The sequence below is a fragment of the Micromys minutus genome, assembly GCF_963924665.1.
Source record: "Micromys minutus genome assembly, chromosome: 9".
Classification (NCBI taxonomy): domain Eukaryota; kingdom Metazoa; phylum Chordata; class Mammalia; order Rodentia; family Muridae; genus Micromys; species Micromys minutus.
This window is the reverse complement of record NC_137978.1, coordinates 42,044,723-42,064,500: the sequence shown is the minus strand read 5'-3', so window position 1 is coordinate 42,064,500 and position 19,778 is coordinate 42,044,723. Positions and strand designations below refer to the sequence as shown.

At 49.3% G+C, this 19,778-nt stretch overlaps 2 protein-coding genes across 2 annotated transcripts; both read left to right on the top strand.

Moving 5' to 3' along the window:
- Positions 1-1,062: 1,062 nt before the first annotated feature.
- GJB5 (gap junction protein beta 5) lies at positions 1,063-1,893 on the top strand (the record flags this gene model as incomplete). The annotated part of the gene is made up of 1 exon (XM_080922097.1): positions 1,063-1,893. The coding sequence occupies exon 1, from the start codon at positions 1,078-1,080 to the stop codon at positions 1,891-1,893; it is 816 nt and encodes a 271-aa protein (XP_080778223.1). The 5' UTR covers positions 1,063-1,077.
- A 3,240-nt stretch (positions 1,894-5,133) lies between these two features.
- GJB4 (gap junction protein beta 4) lies at positions 5,134-14,243 on the top strand (the record flags this gene model as incomplete). The annotated part of the gene is made up of 2 exons (XM_080922096.1): positions 5,134-5,911; positions 14,089-14,243. 2 exons carry the CDS (start codon positions 5,134-5,136, stop codon positions 14,241-14,243), a joined length of 933 nt encoding a protein of 310 aa, XP_080778222.1.
- Positions 14,244-19,778: the final 5,535 nt, after the last annotated feature.

Below are 19,778 nucleotides of genomic sequence, written 5' to 3'. Positions count from 1 at the left end.
ATCCCTTGCTATAAAGGAACAATACTAGTTTTCAAAAAATGTTTCTTGCTGCACGCTGTGAGTTGACCCTGCTTTGCAGCTGACCCTGCTGAGGTCAGGTCAGCTGTGACTTTCCACGCAGGCCAGCACGTGGAAGCGTGCACCTCTCTGAGGGTGAGCATTGAGGTGCACAGTCCCTTGGTCCCGGTGGACACCCATCCTTCCCCACAGGAATCAGGCAGAGAGGACTTCCTACTGGGAGAAGTAGGGAACCTTTTGCTCAAACGAAGATGAATTAGTCACTCACACCAAGTTCACCAGGGGAACCCACCCGGAAAGCGTGTGCCACGCTGGTGTTAGACAAAGCTGCCCAACAAAGATGATCAAAGAAATCCAGATGAAAGGGGGCTCTGTGGACAGAGGAGCTCTGGTAATGCTGCCTCATTGTGTCTTTGAGGGAGTCACAAAGGGAATTAATTTATTAGCATGAGTGAGTAAAATGACCTGGTAGTTTTGTTGAACCCAGCAACTTGCCCGGTTGTCTGGAACACAGAATTCTTTTCTCTAGTGACTCCTCTCGCCTGCCTATGGACCAGGGTCCCGTGAAACAACAGTTTGGGAAACACTGGCCCACAGGATTGTTCTGGGGAGCCTCTTGTATAAAGAGCACTGTGGCTCCTTACTCTAATCTAAGTCCATCTAATTACTAGTGCCTCTCCTTCAGGTCAGTGGCACTAAATTGCCTGGACATTAACAGCAAAGAACAGAAAGCAGGTTCCCTCGGAGGGGGAAGCTCAGCGGGGGAAGAGCCCAAGGCTCGGGAACTCCAGAGGACTGGTTCCTGGACCGGTACCCACCCACTTTTATGAGCAGGGCTGCTCTGACTTAACCACCTGTGCCTCCATACCAACTCTTCACTTAATAGTCAGGTAACTTCATAAACGCCTCTAACCCTCAGTTTCTCTCAGCTGTAAAATGGGGGTAGAATACTGCCTAGTCCTGTGATGACACACTTTGGGGAAGTACTCAAGCTGAGCATCCCCTAATGTGGATTACATTCTTGTTCCCCTGCAGGAGCAGCCAGCCCTTGACTCCACCATGAACTGGAGCATCTTTGAGGGGCTCCTGAGTGGGGTCAACAAGTACTCCACAGCCTTTGGTCGCATCTGGCTGTCTCTAGTCTTTGTCTTCCGTGTGCTGGTGTACCTGGTGACAGTTGAGCATGTGTGGGGTGACGACCAGAAGGATTTCGACTGCAACACTAGGCAGCCCGGCTGCGCCAATGTCTGCTACGATGAGTTCTTCCCTGTGTCCCACGTGCGCCTCTGGGCCCTGCAGCTCATCCTGGTCACATGCCCCTCCTTGCTCGTGGTCATGCATGTGGCCTATCGAAAGGCTCGAGAGAAGAAGTACCAGGAAAAAGTTGGCAAAGGATACCTTTACCCGAACCCTGGCAAGAAGAGGGGCGGACTCTGGTGGACATACGTCTGCAGCCTATTGTTCAAGGCCACCATAGATATTATCTTCCTCTACCTCTTTCACGCATTCTACCCCAGATATACCCTCCCTTCTGTGGTCAAGTGTCATGCAGTGCCATGTCCCAACACAGTGGACTGCTTCATCGCCAAGCCCTCAGAGAAGAACATCTTCATTGTCTTCATGGTGGTCACGGCCGTCATCTGCATCCTGCTTAACCTTGTGGAGCTGATTTACTTGGTGATTAAGCGGTGTTCTGAGTGTGCATCTCTGAGGAGACCACCCACTGCCCACCCAAAGGATGACCCAAGCTGGGTCAACTCTTCCAGCAAAGAGAAGGACTTCCCCCCAAGCGACCTAATCTTTCTGGGCTCAGACTCCCACCCACCTCTGTTACCAGATCGCCCCCGGGCCCATGTGAAGAAAACCATTCTGTGAAAATTTTCTGTGAAAAACCTGGACTGGCAGGGTGGGCATAAACTGGAAGGTTCCAGAATCTCTCCAGGATGTAGCTGGTGGGGAGAAAAGTTCAGTTTCAGTTGGGGGCAGGCAAAAGGGAGGACTCCCACAGTTTGGGATCCAATTGTCTCTCCCGGCTGACTGACCTTCACTGAATTACCCCTCTACTCTGTGCCTCGGTTTCCTTTTCTGTCAAATAAACACACTGAATGCCACTTAACAGGGCTCCTGCGTGGGGGAGTTTCGTGAGGGCATAGATGAGCAAATGCCGTCCTGTGGCCCAGGATGAGAGCTTAATAAAGATAAACGTGTTCACAGAATCAAGGTACCCGTTTGATCTTGGCCTTTATACCCTTCCTGGAATCAAGGGGTTATCCTCTCCTGTAGAAAAGGGGGGTTTCTAGCTTTTCCTGGGGACTGTTCCAAAGCTAGCCTTTTGCCCGGCTGGAAGTTTGGGCTGCGGGTGTCCGCAGAGACGATGGAGTTTAGCGGATGGAGAACTGTGTGCTGCAATGGAAAACACCCAGACTCTGGAGTAAGTATGCCTGCATCAGAACTCAGGCAACTTCAACTGAGTTTTGAATGCATTGCCTGTGGGGGTCACTCTGAGCACTGCCAAGTACCTTGCAGTACCAGAGTTAGCCAGCCAAAAAGGCCACGTACGTGTGAATCATTGCTATTAGGGAGTGCTCAGTGAATGCTTGTGTGAAATGAGGCAGAGGGGGGCCCCTCGGGTGTACATTAACCTTCACTGTCCCTGCCGGGTGCAAGCCCAGCACCCCTCCATAGACCCTGCTGGACCACACTCCGGCCTCCCCAGAGCCATTTCCAACAGAAGCCTAGGACCACAGGGCACACACCAAGGCAACATGCCTGGCCCCAAGCCAACAGCAGCCTTTCCTGTCACCAACCTGCATTCCTTGTCTCCAGTAGGGCAGTGGGTACCCTGGTCTGGAAAAGCCAGGTGGCTTGTCTGAGTTCCAAAACAGACTAGCATAAGATCCAGTCCCCATCAATACAGCCCCAGCAGGATAGCACAAGTCATAGGCTCAACCAAGGGTGTCCCTTTCCTTTAAAACCAGCTGCTAAGGATCTCAAAACCAGTTGCCCGAGGACAGGGCAAAAGAGAGAGAGTTGGGAACCAGGGTACAGGAAGAGGGACACACATGACAAGCTGAAAGGAACAGGAACAGGATCTGTGTCATTAGCACCATCCTGTACCTGGACATTTTGACACTCAACTCCAGCCTCTAACCCTCTAGTCCCACCCACATGCCTACCAACCCAGACAGGCTGGAGGAGTGAGGCATGGGCCCAAGAGATGAGCCACAGGTGTTTGCTCTGCCACTGTGCCCAGGGAAGTTCTGCCCAGCCTGCCTACCCACTCCAGCACTCTCTCTTGGCTCATTGGCTCAGAAAGCCCCACCCTACTGGTAAGTAAAGAACAAAAGCTGCCTCCGGGAGGGCCTCAGGCAGACAGACAAGCCGGCACCACCGGAGAGTGAGGACCTACAAGGACCCAAGAAGGGTGAGGACCAAATACAGCTGGAGACAGCTGGGGGGGAAACGGTCCCCAGGGAACCTAGGGCTGGGGGGGACTTAGTTTCACAGAGCGGACCAGGGGAGAGCAGGGTCCCTGAAGAAAACGCCACAGAGGGGGAGAAATGTACTGTGCTAAAGGGAGGCCAGAGGACCAGAGAAGAATCTAGAAGAGCCTGGGGAAAGGTAAGCCAGCTGCAGGTCAGTTTAGCCAGGATCTATTGAGAGTACATGGGCCAGACCTAAAGCTTCGTCCCAGGAGACAGAGGCATCCAATTTGTCTTCCTGCCTCTAGCAGACTAACCAGGAAGCCTGGGCCACTGGAGTACGGGTGATGCTCCCTGCGGTGGAAGACAGAGGGGGCTCAGCACGTGTCCCAGGGATACATGGCTGCAGACGCCAGGAACTGAGTCAGGAATGGTACAAGGAGGGCTTGAGATGGAACACCCTAAATACCCCAGAGCAGGGGAGAGCAGAGTTGGGGTACACAGCACATGACCTATATGAAAATGAGAGATGTGACTATCAGACAGCCACTAATTAGGCAGTCAGAAAAAAGAGGTGCGCCTGGGAATAAAGATCAGTGGTAGGGCAAAGATCATGCCAGAACCCAGCCCCTGCCTCCTCCTTATCCCTTACACACACACAAACACACACACACACACACACACACACACCTTATTCCTTACACACACACACACACAAACACACACACACACACACTCCTTATCCCTGACACACACACACACACACACACACACACATACAAACATACAAACACACACACATATACACACACATACACACACATATACACACACATACACATATACTTCTTATCCCTTACACATACATACATACACACAAACACACACACATACACACACTCACATAAACACACACACATACCAATGAAACGGTTGGAATTCCAGAGGGACCCACTGTGGTCTTGATCCCAAGACAATAGAAGAGATAAATAAAAAAGAATGCCCGTCTGTTCCACACTTACACAGCAGAGTGGGAAAGATGCCAAGCCACACCGATTGCAGAAGAGCCTATGTTTAGTTTGGAAAAGGGATGTCTCAGAAAATTCCAGAGCCACAAAGGAGTAAGGATGGAGACTGTTCTGAGAAATCTCCCAAGGGACCATTCTTAACCCAGGGCCCTGCCCATGCCTGGTTCAGGAAAAATTCAATGAATCTGACACCTAGTAAAAGACCTGCCTGCCCCGTCCCTTCTTGCCTTCATCCAGTCCCCAAGGCCATCTGACTCTAGAAGTCTCTGGGCCACTGTGGTTGAGACTCGGGCCGACTGGCATAGCATATGTGATGTTCATCTCCCACATGCTTGTTACTTTGTAGAAGGAAAGGGACGCTGACATTCGGAATCTGAAGACCAGGGTTCGAGACCATCTGCGAGATCTCGGGCAGAAGACCTCTCTCTCACCTCTCAGCCTTCACACATTTGTCTGTGAAATGGGGACTGTGACCATCCCATCTCTGAGTCACTGTGAATGAGGACACAAACGACCCAGTGGTTGTTGTGAAACAGTTCAGTCCTTGACATCATCTATAAAGACATCCATCGGCAGGTTCTCCCAGGCCTCGTGACTCCCAGGGCCTGAGAGGTTAGCGCAGGAGTGCACACACATCCACGTGTAGCACCAAGGACACAGCCAGCATGAACTGGGGATTTCTCCAGGGAATCCTGAGCGGCGTGAACAAGTACTCCACGGCACTGGGCCGCATCTGGTTGTCGGTGGTCTTCATCTTCCGGGTGCTGGTGTACGTGGTGGCGGCGGAGGAGGTGTGGGACGACGAACAGAAGGATTTCATCTGCAACACCAAGCAGCCAGGCTGCCCCAATGTCTGCTATGATGAGTTCTTCCCCGTGTCCCACGTGCGCCTCTGGGCCCTGCAGCTCATCCTGGTCACCTGTCCTTCCCTGTTAGTGGTCATGCATGTGGCCTATCGTGAAGAACGGGAAAGAAAACACCGCCTCAAACACCCCAACGCCCCATCCCTGTACAGCAACCTGAGCAAGAAGAGGGGTGGCCTGTGGTGGACATACCTGCTGAGTCTCATCTTCAAAGCCGCTGTGGACTCGGGATTTCTCTATATCTTCCACTGCATTTACAAGGACTATGACATGCCCCGAGTGGTAGCTTGCTCTGTGGATCCCTGCCCTCACACTGTGGACTGTTACATTTCCCGACCCACGGAGAAAAAGGTCTTCACCTACTTTATGGTAATCACAGCAGCCATCTGTATCCTACTCAACCTCAGTGAGGTCGCCTATCTGGTGGGCAAGAGATGCATAGAGGTCTTCCGTCCCCGGCGCCGGAAAGCTTCTAGGAGGCACCAACTACCAGATACGTGCCCACCGTATGTGACAGGAGGTCACCCCCAAGATGAGAGCGCAGTCCTAACAAAGGCCGGGATGGCCACAGTGGACGCAGGTGTGTATCCATGACCTGCAGGTAGGGTTATGAGGTTACTGCCTGTCCAGTGAAGCCACCCAGGAAAATGGGCGAAGGGAGTGTGACCTTCCGCATCAGGTCAGGTGGGGAATGTGGCTGTGGGAACTCTGGAAGTTCATCTAAGCTGGCAGAAGATGGGAAGGACCCCTGAGTTCCTAGATCCTGGGCCTCCAGGGACTTGATGGCTGGTGGGGATTTTATATTTGTCAATAGCGTGCCTCAGCCCCATGAATAAATATGATGTTCCCAGTGCTTTGTAGACAAGCAGAGAAGTGTGGGGGTGGGGTTTCAGGTGGTTCTCTCGGAGGAAGCCAAGCTAAGTGGTCATCTGAGCCCCATCCACACACACACCACACATACACACAAATGCACACCACCAGCAGCAGTAGCACAGGGAGTGGTTTAGCAGGCCTTTGCTTGCCCCTCTCTGAGCTCCCAACCTGCCCCATGCAGGTCCCATGCAGGGAGTACCTTTGAGGATTCGGGAATGGTGCAGAGAGCAAGTGAGAGGCGGAATCTCCCAAGGGTCCAGGGGACATGCCACACCCTATCATCCTCCTCCAACACACTTCCCTGAGTAACCTCCCCCTCCCCCTGCTTGAGAACCACGCCTTGACAGCCCCATAAACATCTTTCTATATTGGGCCTGCCTGAGTCCACAAGCTGCCGGTGACAACTTTTAGGGAGAGTGCTTCCATAGCACAGACAAGCGATTCCTGACTGGCCTTGCCTTCCTCCCACGAAACTGCCCTACCTCACAGAGACCCCGCCTCATTTATGGAGGGTGCTGCCATTTTCTAGATGTCCAGATCATGAGCTGGCCTAGGATCCTCACCTCCCAACCCCCACAGCCCCATCAGCTCCTCACAGCCCACAACCCCAGCGCAGCACCTCAGGGCACTGACTCCAACCTCTGAGAAGTCACCTTCTCTGTCACCCCCATAGCCTTCTACCAATCCTCTGCAGGGCCCCTCAGAGCTAGCTACCCTCCATACCTGGATGGAGTGAATACTTGCTCCACAGATGTGACAGCACCATTCCCCCAGCTTCAACATTCCTTTCAGCACACCCACGCCTAATCCCATTGCCCCCAAACTGGTGCTACTGACCTCCCTTTCCTTCCATGGCCCCTTTCCTCAGTTCACTACTGATAACACATGTAGGTATTCGCAATGCTATGAGTGTGCCTCCAACCTTTGTCATTCTGATCCCTCCTGCCTCCTCTGCAAATAGTCTCAAAGCTCAAGGACAGCCTCATCACTTGGCATGCCAGCCTCTCTTCTCTGTCATTCTCCCTGGGTTGGAGGAGTTGATACCTGTGAATGATACCCATCAGCCTGTGAGCCCTTTAAGGGAAGGATGCTGAGTCACCAGGTTTGCACCCTTCAATAAATGTTTGCTAAATGAGTAAATGGGCAGTGAGCCTCTCAGAGGAAAACTGTGTCTTGTTTATGTGAATTCTCTGCCACACCTGGGAACTCAGCAAAGTGCCTTTACCTATGTTGGCTTCGTGAGGTTAACTAAATCCAGTTTTAAAATCTTGCTTATGGATAAGGAAACCCTCCAAGCCCATTGGGCAGCCTCTACATTCTATGCTGATTAGGAGACTGGGTCAAAGTCATCTATCTTGGGTCAAGTTCCCTGGAAGCAGAGCTAGAGAGGCAAGGCCTTGGCATCTATGATGGATGGAACAAGGGAACAAGGTGGGAGTGGGGGCTGAGCTAGGCTGGATGTACATCCCTAGAGCTAGACACATTTGGAAGTGTCATAAATGCCACCACAGAGTAGTCCCACGTGGATATATACAACACTGGTCCTTTGAACACTCCTACAAGCCATTGGTTTGACCTGACCCTGGTGGCAGGAAATCCATCAGTTCATAGGTAGCTTTGGTTCAGTCAAGACCATTTCCCTGGGAACTGCTAACATTAGAACACAGGAATTGGTATCCCTAGTAAAAGAAGCAATGTCACCTACTGAACCTCTGACACTGTGAGACAAAGGTGTCTCTCACAACCTTCATCAGCCCAGAGATGTGACCACCCAGCCCAGGTACTCTCAGCAGAACCCAATGGCCTTGCAATGTTAAAACCAAGACAGCTGCCAAGTCCAGACCTGGACATGAGCACAATTTCTATCTAGAAGCCCACTCCAGGAGTTGCCCTTGTGTCCAGCATATTGAAAGCTCACCCTACGACCTGACAATTCCCATAATACCCTCACATTCCAGAGCTCTCGTGTCCTGAACCATGGGCCAGGTGGAAAACATCTACCGTCTGGTCCGCCAAGGCCTGCAGAGGTGGCTGGGGCCACTGACCTGTCTCATCCTGTACCTCCCACATTCTCAAGCAGCCTCCTATTGCTCCTGCCTCAGCACTCCTCCTTCTTGAGAAATCTCCATGCATTTCCCCTCTGTCTTCCTCTTGCGAACTCCATCTTTTCCTGTTCATACCACCCACTTCTCATTCATCGGGGACTGAGCCCACGCCAGGCATCTTCTCTTTTCTTGCCTTGGCAAGTGACCTGGGGCCACAGGACCACCTGTGTTTCACCCTGCCCTCTTGATTCTGTGACTTTCTTGTCCTCTGAGACACTTGGCTTCCCACTCACAAGGCGCCAGACCTTGTCATCACCCACAGAATGCCCCACCCTTAGAGCCTCTCCTTGGAATTTAAGTCAGCAGATAATATCAGCTTCTTTGTATATCAAATCCTCCATGCTAGGCTCTGGGAAGAATGGAACACACTCCCTACGTTCACACAGCTTACATCCTAGAGAAAAGATGATTATCAAATGCCTATTGTCCTGGGGAAGTGTGGGGTGCTGGGAGGCAGAAGAAGACAGTCTGACATCCAGCCATCCAGGAAAGGGCTCCCTGGAACCCTCATAATGACATGTGGAGAAAGGGAGAGTTTGCAAAGTGTAAACTTGGGACTTTGGATAGAGAAGGACACTGTTTATAAATCAACCGAGGGCAAATCTGATGGCTGAAAGAAAGTCAGGGTGGTTGGGTCAGCTGAGGGGCTAGTGTTTGGAGCGGGCTGTTCAGTCCAAATGCCGGTGTCATTTCCTGAGTCCAGAGCCGCAGTGGAAGTGCAGATTTGAGGGAGCCAAGATGACTTCCATTTCACACATGCTATGTTATCTGGTCATTCTCCCATCCTTTCTGGGCCATTGTGATCCCTGGCCCCCTTGTCTTGCTCTCTACCAGAGCATTTGCTATGGTTCTTGACATCTTCATAGCAAACACATTTGGCCTCTCAGTTCCTTGACCTCCTCACTTCTAACAAGCTTTTTCTCTACCCACCAAACCTTACCTCCTTACCTCCCACACCCACATCTGCACATCTGTACAATAGTTTCATCTTTTGTCTTACGAGATTACTCAGTCTGGTTCTCACTAAAGTGATTCCTTTTCCCCATCTTGACCCACCCGATTCACCTCTCTTTACCCCTCTCCTCACCCGGTTCTCTCCTAGCTTAGATCCCCCAGGTCCCTACAGTGAATGACTGTTAGATACTCCCCAGCCCTTGCTTTTGCATGACTCTACAGTGCTTTGCCTGCTAAGACCTTCTTCAAGAGGCATCTGTTGCTGAGTCTTCTGAAGAATCACACAACTGGACCAACTGATCTCAACTTTAACATCTGACAACAAAACTCCAGTTGAGTCCCTGATATTTCTAAGCAATCCTATAGTTTCCTAAAACTTTCACCTAACTTTCCAAGAGACCTAAAACATACCTTTTCTTTCTCCATCCTTTATTCCTTATTCTCCCAATCCTAGGGCTTGACTGAGAGACAGCCACCCCATGTGCCTGGGGAAGCAAGAACAGGAAGAAAATTCCAGATCATCCTGACACATCTACCATCTTCTTAGCACACCTGCCCAGTCCTTTCTTCTCCTCTGCAACAAGGATGAAGCATTCCTGTCCCTGGCAGCCCTTTTCCACCTGGCCATCAGACCACATCCCCTCATATCTACACTGGACTGTGCCCTTCCTCCTTCACAAATCCCCTTTCTGAAAATATGCTATAATATTGGCTTCTTTCTCCCTTTAACTCTCTCCCAATCCCATGCCTTCCCCCGAACCCCCAGTTATCTACCATTGACCAAAAGCAAGGTCCTCTAAGAGCTTTGTATGTCTGTCTCCCCTTTGTCATCCCAGTGGCCACCAATTTGGTTGACTCAGTGCTCAGTCTTCCCACCCCATCTTATTCCCTCAGTAGCATTTGACCATTGGGAGTCCCCTCCCTAAATCCCATCTTCTATTGGCCCACAAACAGCCATCTTCCGCTAGCTTCCACCCCACTTGTGGTCTTCATGAATCTCCAATGGTGCTTCTTCTCCATCTTCTAAATCTCTAAATGTAAGATGCTCCAGGACCAATCAGCTATCTTGTTCAGTACTGTCAAAGGAGCCATCTATGTGCTAACGTATATGCTATGTGTGTTCACAGCCAACTTCTTCCCTGAGGTGCATAGTCCCATCTCCAACTTCCTATTGATCTGACTGAAAATGGATTTACATTCCCATCATCTTGTCCCAGGTGGAGGATGACCTCCATCATCCATCCACCTACTCAGTCAAAAACTCAAGCCTAGGAAGATGGTTCTGTTGGTTGAGTGCCTCTTGTGCAAGTACGAACCCCAGCACCCACACAAAAAGCTGGGAAGCCATGTCAATAGCCCAAGGCCTGGAGGAGGGGAAGGATTTGGAGGCCACTTGCCGGCCACCAGCCTGGCCCCTGATTCAATGAGAGACCCTTTCTCAAAGGAATAAGGTGGAGCATAATAGAACAGGCAACAGGAAGCCTTCCTTTGACCTTCATACATGTATACACAAGTGCACACCATACACATATGTGCCACAACACATAGAAACACACACATATACTCACACTCATAAAAGAAGGGGGGAACAAAACCACCTAGGAGCCTCTTTCTTCATAATCACACCCACATAACTGGCAAGTCATATTGGCAGTAATTCCAAAACATGTCCAAAACCCCATCACTTCCTGCTGTCACTAAGCCTTTCAATTCAAAGCTAAGACACCTAGTTTCAACATCTGGACCCTTGCAGCAACTCCCTGACTCCACCCTTACTCTTCCCTGCAGTGACCCAAAAGATCTGCCTGACATGGGAGTCAAATCTAACTCGCTCATTTGACTAAGATTTGAGCTAAGGATGTAGCTCTGTGGCGGAGCCTTTGCCTAGACTCACTCCCCACTAACACATAAAACCAGGTGTGGCTCCCCACACCTGTGATCTCATTCAGGAAAGCAGAAAGAGGATCAGAAGTTCAAGACCATCCTATCTCAAAACAACAACCAAATGCTTTCTTTAAGGTTGTCCTCAAAAAGCTTTCCACTGTGGAAAAAAAAATTAAGAGCAGGTCAAACTCTTTGCTGTGGTCTACAGGACCCTGTAGGCCTGGACTGCTTCTCTAAGCCTTTCTCCTCTCTCCAGCTTTTCCCTCTTTACCACACTGGCCACTCCCTGACCCTGCCACCTCAGGGTCTTTGCACCTGCTTTGTCTGGCCACAGCCCTCTCCTAGGACATCACACATCTGTCTCATCAGCAAACAGTGAGAAACAGTTCCATTCCAGGCGGCTTTCTCTGTCACGCCCTCCTCAGAAGCTCGCACTATGGGTCTATCAGACGACCTTGTGCTGTCTTCCTCATAGCATTTAAATGTTCTTGGAGAAAAATCCGTTGTTTCTACGGTGTCACCGAGACAGCCTTTGAAGAACCAGGACTATGGTCTGCTCACCCTTTGACACCCGACACACAATCTCATTATCTGGACTGGTCCTCCATCTGCCGTAAGAACTCAATAAACGTGGGCCAACTGACTGACTAAACAGCATCCACATCATCCGTGGGGCACTGGTGACTGTTGGCAAAACGGGGAAAGGACTAGCCCAGAGATGGAGATCTGGGAGGCATCCGTAAAACTGGCTAAATGTAAGACAAGGATTTGCTCCACAGTTGCCCGCCCCTAGGAAGGGGTTTTCTGTAATGAAGCCTTACAAAATGCCCCTCGTTGTGATAGGTCATGCTCCCGATTACTGCAATTTTAACAACAAACTGTTCTTTGGGGGAAAACTTATTAGCCTGAGCGAACCTCAGTCAGTGGCATTTGGGACATTCATGTCATGGAGGTCACTTGGCAGAATCAGAAGGAAGAAAAATTCAAGACAAAGACATTTAGCATAGATCTAGTTATTATCCCTGAAGGTAGGGCCTTATAGTGTAAGTATTATCTGTGTAAGCACACTCTTCGTAAAAATGATTTTGAAAACAAAGGAAGTGTTTCCATCATAAAGAACACTCACACTGGATCTTTTTTTTCCTTAAATTATACAGGTAAGGTTTTGTGCCAGAGAATAAAAACTCAAGTTTCTTATACGATTTAAAATTACCGAGTTATTGGGTGCAGTGGTTTACCCTGGAAACCTGGGAAACTGAGGCAGGAAGATACAGTTCACTCTAGCCTGGGGCTACTTAGTGAATCCTTGGCACAAAGAGATTAAAAAAAAAGAAACTATGTCACAGATGGCTTGGACTCAGTCAATAAAGTATTCATCACACAAGCCTGAGGAACTGAGCTCAGTCCCCAGAAGCCATGTGAAAAGGCTGGGCAGACTACCGCATACTTGCAGTCTGGGCCCTGGACATGTGGAGACAGGTGGATCTCTGACCTTCACACGATGCACACATTTGTCTATGTCTCCAGCACATGTGCACCCACACAAACATACACGCATACTAAATAAATTTTTGATGGAGGCAGAACTCTGATCAGTTTGACCCAACTGCTCAAAATGTATTTGTAAAATAAAAAGGGAGATGGCTCAGCCATTAAGAGCACTTGCTGATCTTTGCAAAGGACCTGGGTTCAATTCCTACCACCCACGTGGTAGCTTACACCACCTATAACTCCAGTGCCAGTTATATGACACTCTCTTCTGTTAGGGACATATATCCATGCAGGTAAAACACCCATACACATAAAAATAAAAAGAACATATAAAAATAATATATTTTTATAAAAATGTTAAATATATATAGGGGGAAGGGAGGGAGGGAGGAAGGGAAAAAAGAATAATTTCTAATATATCTTATACAATATATGGTTTTTAAAATATATAGCATGAGCCCGTAAGATAACTAGGTGGTAAAAGGGGGCCAGCTGTTGATTCTGATAACTTGAATTTCATTCCCAGGACACACATGGTAGAAGGAGAAAATCAGTCTCTGCAGGTTGTCCTCTGACCTCCATACATACACAATGGCACACACACACCTATATAATAACAACAACAACAAACTCAGTCAACAATATATATTTTCATTACCACCACACCAGAAGTTCATAGATTCAGGTTTGCCTCAGTCTGTTTACAGGGTCATCTCACTGGGCGTAGGAAGGACAGCTTATCTGGGCCTCGGTAGATGGTAACTCGAGGCTGGTGAGATGGATCTGTACAAAGACTGAGGAGGGGGGCATGAGAAGGTGCTTGAGGTAGACAAACGGAGGGCAGGGAAGCCAGCTGAGAGTCATGTCACTGAGGAGGAAGCAAGGGTACAGGAAACACAAGCAGAATGCGATCCATCAGACACTGCTGTGGGTTGAATTAAATAAGGACTAAAATGAGCCCTGTGGAGTCAAGGGATGGTCACAGAGACGGAGGCAGGAGTGGCATCCGTAGATGTGATTGACAGAACCCGGTGATGTGAGAGCCCAGCAAACGGAGACACAGCATGAGCAATGGCGGCTGTGGATAGAATGGAGCAAGGAGAGGTGCTAGTTGCGAGAGGAACTGAGGAGGTCTTGGAAAAGTGTTGTCTGGATGGAAGAAACTTGAGAATAATCAAATCGTGATGAAAAGACTCTAATAGAGAAAAGTCCAAAGCCCAGACGGCCCAGGCCAATGGGATCGGGAGGCCGCTAGACTTAGAGCAGAGGCAGGCTAGCTATGGCAGTGGGAGAAGGAAGAGATGGTGAGACCGGATCCGGCTGCGACAACAGCCCCTCGCTTACAGCTCCTCCCTCATCTTCCCGCAGCCTCACACGGGTACCTTGAGTTCCTCCTCTCAGAACCCCAGACCCTCTTCTGTTCTCTTCCTTCTCTCTGTGTCCTGCCTAGGCCGGAGCTCCAAGTGTCGCCAGCATCGCCCTCATCTCACGTGGGACTTGCCAACTGATGCCCGTCGTCCCCGGGGGACCGCCGAGCCTCGCAGGGCAGGAGCAGCAGCCACCGCACACCACATGTACAGTAAGAGGAAAATAAATTCTCACTGAGGTGATCACCACAGAGAATTGCGGCCCCACCAGTACCCAACATTCTCCTGCCCCTCCTAATTAGGCAGAACTCTAGGGCTCAGTCCTACTAGACATACCCTACAGGGCTGGCTCTGCTGCCGGAGGAACCCCCACAGACAGGAGGGAAGGCTTTGTGGACCTTTGCCCTTCAGCCGGCCTTGATCTCTGGTTGTTGGCCATCCTGTCAGCCTTCTCCGTTTCTCCGACCTCAAATTTTCTAGCGCATTGCGTGTATTTACACTTTGTTTCTTGGAAGTAGAGCCTTCTTATGACCACCTCCAAGCCTACAGACCACTTCCGGCTCCCTTCACGCCTTCCCTCAGCACAGGGAGAAGGCTAAGCCTGTACCTGCTAATCGTCTGAGCTCCCCACAAGTCCCTTTCTCGGGACCCTTTCACCCCTACCTCTTCCTGCCCATTCGAGTGTTCTCAGATCTTTCCTGCCTGGTCCTCCCTTGACCCCCTGGCCCCTGCAGCTACCTCACTGCCTTCTCTGGCTTTCCCAACTGTTCATCCTCCCTCACCTCCCACTCTGACACCTACTACCTGTATTCTGACTCCCCATGATGTCTCTCAACCTCCCTGCCAAAGCCAGTTCCACCTACTCTTTGTCACTCAGCCCAGTAGAAGCTCTGCAGGCCCCGTCTTGCCTGATGGAGCGTTTAAGGACACATGGCCTTTCTTCTGGAAATTCTTGTTCGTGCCTTTTGTTCTCTCCACCCAGCACTGTTCCTGTCCCTTTAAACTGGGATTCTAAAGGTCACGGCTAGTCACATGTGCTGCCTCCTTGTCTTTAGATGAAGCCAGGCAGATTTCCATCATGTTTCCAATGACTTCTAAGTGCGTAATGGCAAGACGTAGGGAGACAGGAAATGCTGGTTGTAAAGCTCCTGTGTGAAAAAGCCCTATGCGAAAGCTCCTGGGTTAGAAGAGAGATGCGTGCCAGCAGTCACAGAGGGACAGAGGCCAGCAGCAAGCAGGAGAGAGGTCCTAGACACTCTCCAGACCTGACTCAGATGCCACCTTCTCCAAGGTACCCTTCCCTTTATGTGCCCTAGCAAGCCAATAAATTCTTTGTGCCAAACATCCAAGTTGTACTTCTTGTTTGTAAGTAAGTGTCTTCACTTGAGCACTGGAAGATGGCTCAGTGGTGAAGAGCAATGGCTGCTCTCCCAGAGGACCTGATTTCAGTTCCCAGAGCCCATGTCAGACAGCTTACAACCACCTGAACTCCAGCTCAAACGGATCTGACACCCTCTTCTGTCGATCTGTCATCACCTACACACACACACACATGTTCACACGTGTGTATGTGTTTGTGAGTACCCACATAAACAAATAAGTAAATAAATAAATACTAAAATGGTTTGTTTGGTTTTTGTTGTTGTTGTTTTAGTCTTTACTAGGACTGTGAATTGTCGGTCTGTTGGTAGAGCATTTGCCCAGAATGCACTGATCCCTGAGTTCAAGCCTCACCACCACATAAACCCAACATGGTTTTGGACAACTATAATCTCAGCCCTTAGAAGGAGATGGAGGGAGGAAGCTTCGGGGTTTAAGGTCATTCTCAATTATACGTTGAGCTCTAGGTCAACCTGGGATCATGAGACCCCATAACAAAAAGGGAGGTAAGACAGCCCACTGCGCAAACATGAAGACTTGAGACATGATGTAATGGATCACCAAACAAGACCCTCAAGGACACATGTGGGGTATTTCCGTGGGAGTTGTTATTCAGAGAGACTCCCTAGAGCCTCTGAAACAATACAGGCTCCTGTCATTGCTCTTGGTTGCCTGTCAGAGCAATGGCTTATTGCTTATTTGATAAGATCCTATTTCTGAAGATACACGTTAAGTGCAAGATACAAAGAAGGCAAGCTGGAACTGAACTGGAAGCTTCCTGGTGTGAGCTAGCTTTCCAAGTGTCTGGTAGTGCTCTATAGGATGCTTCAGGATGCTGCGGGAGGTGCCAACAGTTTGGTGCAGCTATGAAAGTCTATGAGATACACAAACCTGCCAAGCAAGATGTGCTCACTAGCACAACAGCCAGATATGTGCTATATGGATAACCAGCCACCTCCATGATGAGATGTGAGACCCACTCTACAAAAAGAGTTCTATGCCTAGTTAAAGGCCCATGACTAAAGAGGTTTGGGGCTCTATGAAGCAACCTCTGCTTAGCCTAAATTGCCATGGATATCTGTGATCGTGCCCACAGACAAAGGCTGGTCTCAGCTTTCATCAGGGAAGCCTCTCTTTGCAGTGACCCGTGCCTGCCCAAGATGTAGAGAATAAAGAAGGGTTGGGGGCTCCGTCCTGAAAGAGACATTTAAGCCATCACCTCAAGATGCATGGAATTCTTCAGAGGAGGGTCCAGAGAGAATGTAAGAGCCAGAAGGGCTGCAAAGTGCCACCTTCTAAGCATGCTATGGCCATGACAATAGTGATAGAGTCATAAGTGCCATGCCAGACCTACAGGAGTCGGCCCCACCCAACAGTCAGCCATGGCTGGCAAGGGGCCCGCCGAGCACCACCACTTACTACTGATCTATATCGGTCTATATGATCGATTGGTCTGTATAAAAGAGGTGGAGACATGGTACCCAGCCGTGCACCCACTGCTGATCCCTCGAGGTCTGATGAATAGTCCCCAAACCAAGGGCACACAAATGGCCCTAGTCAAACTCTGGCGAACACAGCATGAAACAAAGAGTGATGAATACAGAAAAGAGATTTGTAGGGGGGAAGAGGGCTGGCAGGGTTCAGAGGGAGGTAAGAGAGGCTATGGGGGTGAGAGTAACCAGTATATATTATAAACGTGTTTATGGTTACGTGTGCAAGTATATATGAAATTGTTAAAGAACAAGATTTATTAATAAAAACAATACTTTAAAAAAAGCAGGTGTGGGCTTACTAAAGAGATGGCTCAGTGGCTAGGACCACATGCTGCTCTTCCAGAGGACCTGAGTCCAGTTCCCAGCACCCACACTGCACTTCCCATAACCGCTTCTTACTCCAGTTACAGGAGGATCACCTCTGCTGGCCTCTGCACCCTACACTCAGGGGCTGAAGCCCTCACACAAATACGCACATAATTAAAATAAAAGAATCTTTTTACTATTAAAAATTAGACATGCACTTGTAACCCCAGGGCTGTGACGATCCCCGAGGTTCACTGGCCACCAGCCTAGCTCCAGGTCGAAAAGAGACCTGGGGTCTAAGGCAGAGGACAGGGTGCTCACATCCTCATGTGGCCTCACTGTGCACATAAGAGACCACATAGACACACACATACACACACACAAATACACACATCCCACACATGCACACACACCACACCACACACACAATACACACCAATACACACATACCACACACACCACACATGCACACATACCACACCACACACACAATCCACACCAATACACGCATACCACTCACACCACACCACACACACAATCCACACCAATACACGCATACCACACACACCCACATGCACACATACCACACCACACACACAATCCACACCAATACACGCATATCACACACACCACACATGTACACACCACACACACACACACACATACTACACGAACCACACATGCAAACATACTACACATGCACATGTGCACACACAAACACACAACACACAGCAGTCCTGACTCACTAGTCAGTACCCAGGCTTCTTTCTGTGGCCCCAGTCACCCAGCCTTCCCCCAACCACTTGTTCTGCGTCTCCGCAGGTTCCCCGTGAAGATGGAAGGACTTGGCATTCTGTCTCTGGCCCTTGGTATAACTGTCCTCTCCTGTCATTGTGACTTCCTAGACATTTGTCATGACACTTGTCTCTCAAATTCATGTTTCCATCTTCCTTCTCTATTTCTTTTAACTAACTTTTCATTACGTTAAAATATGCATGGGGGCTGGAGAGATAGACCAGTGGTTAGAGCACTGGCTGCTCTTCCAGAGATCCTGAGTTCAAATCCCAGCAACCACATGGTGGCTCACAGCCATCTATGATGGGATCTGATGCCCTCTTCTGGTGTGTCTGAGGACAGCGGCAGTGTACTCACAGACAATAAATACATAAATCTTTAAAGAAAAAAAAGAAAAAGATTTACTTTTAAAAACTGAAAACCGTGCATAATATAAAAATTACCTTCTTGACTATGTTAGACACATCATACTGCTCCATTAATTACACTCCGATGCTGTGCAGCCCTCACCAATATCTAACGAGAAAATATCCACCTGTATAGAAACTCTGTACCTGTTAGGCACTGAGACCCACTCACCCCTTAGCCCATCCATGGTCGCCTTTAGTCTAGTTTCTCTGTCTACACGTTTGCCTAGATTTGACATTTCACAAGAGTACGGCCATAAATATATGCGTGGTTTGACGGGTCCATTTGACTTAGGCAATGCCTTGAAGATTCATTCACACTGTAGCCTGATTCAGAACCCTTTCCCTTTGCACTGTTAAATAAAATGACATTGTAAAGCAGCAATAGTAACTCAGAGAGCACTCAGGAGGCTGAGGCGAGACGGTAACCCTCTGTCCCAGATCAGCCTGGGTTACACAATGAGCTCCAATTGTCTTTTAAGAATTATTTACGTAATAACGTGTATATCAGTACACTGTACCTGTATTCAGACACTCCAGAAGAGGGCATCAGATCCCTTTACAGATGGTTGTGAGCCACCGTGTGGTTGCTGGGATTTGAACTCAGGACCTCTGGAAGAGCAGTCAGTGCTTAACTGCTGAGCCGTCTCTCCTCCCCCTAGATCCAATTTTTTCGATTTTTAAAGAGATCTCATTACCTGTTTCTACCCACGTTTGTTTCTTTACTGGACCACCCAGTGGTAGACATTTGGGGAGTAGTTAGTGTTCACTGTCTTTGCATCATGAGCATCACTGCTGTGAAAATTCACACAAGGGTTGGTTTGCCTCCCTGGGTTCCACCCTCTGGGGAATATGCCTAGAAGTGGACTTGCTGGGTCATGTGGGAAGTCTGCTTACCTTTTGGAGGTGCTGCTAAGCTGTCTTCCTCAAACACTGTACCAATTTGTATTTCTACTAGCTGTGCAAGAGAATTCCAGTTCTCTGTTTTCCCACCCAGAGGCCTGGTCCACCCCTGAGGCTGCCCTTGAATATGTCTATCCAGGTATCCAGCAGGGAACTTGAACCCAGTCACAGCACGATGTGGCTGTGTTGAAAACACCCAATTTTGAGCCAAATTCCATACCTTGAAGAGGGTGGCTGGGGATTAAGGTTAATTGGGAATGTGTGTAGGATTGAGATGAAGTGCCTACTGTGTGTTTGCATCAGTATACATTGGGGTCTTTTCAAGCCTACATCAGAACATCCCAGTGCCCTGTTCAAAACCACTGTACCAAGCCTGTCCTTTTAAATGGGTATTGTGGTCCAAACTCAGGTCTTCACGCTTGAACAGCACTTGCTCTCCTCACCCAATTAAGCCATCTCCCCAACCTTCAATACTATATGGTTTTTTAA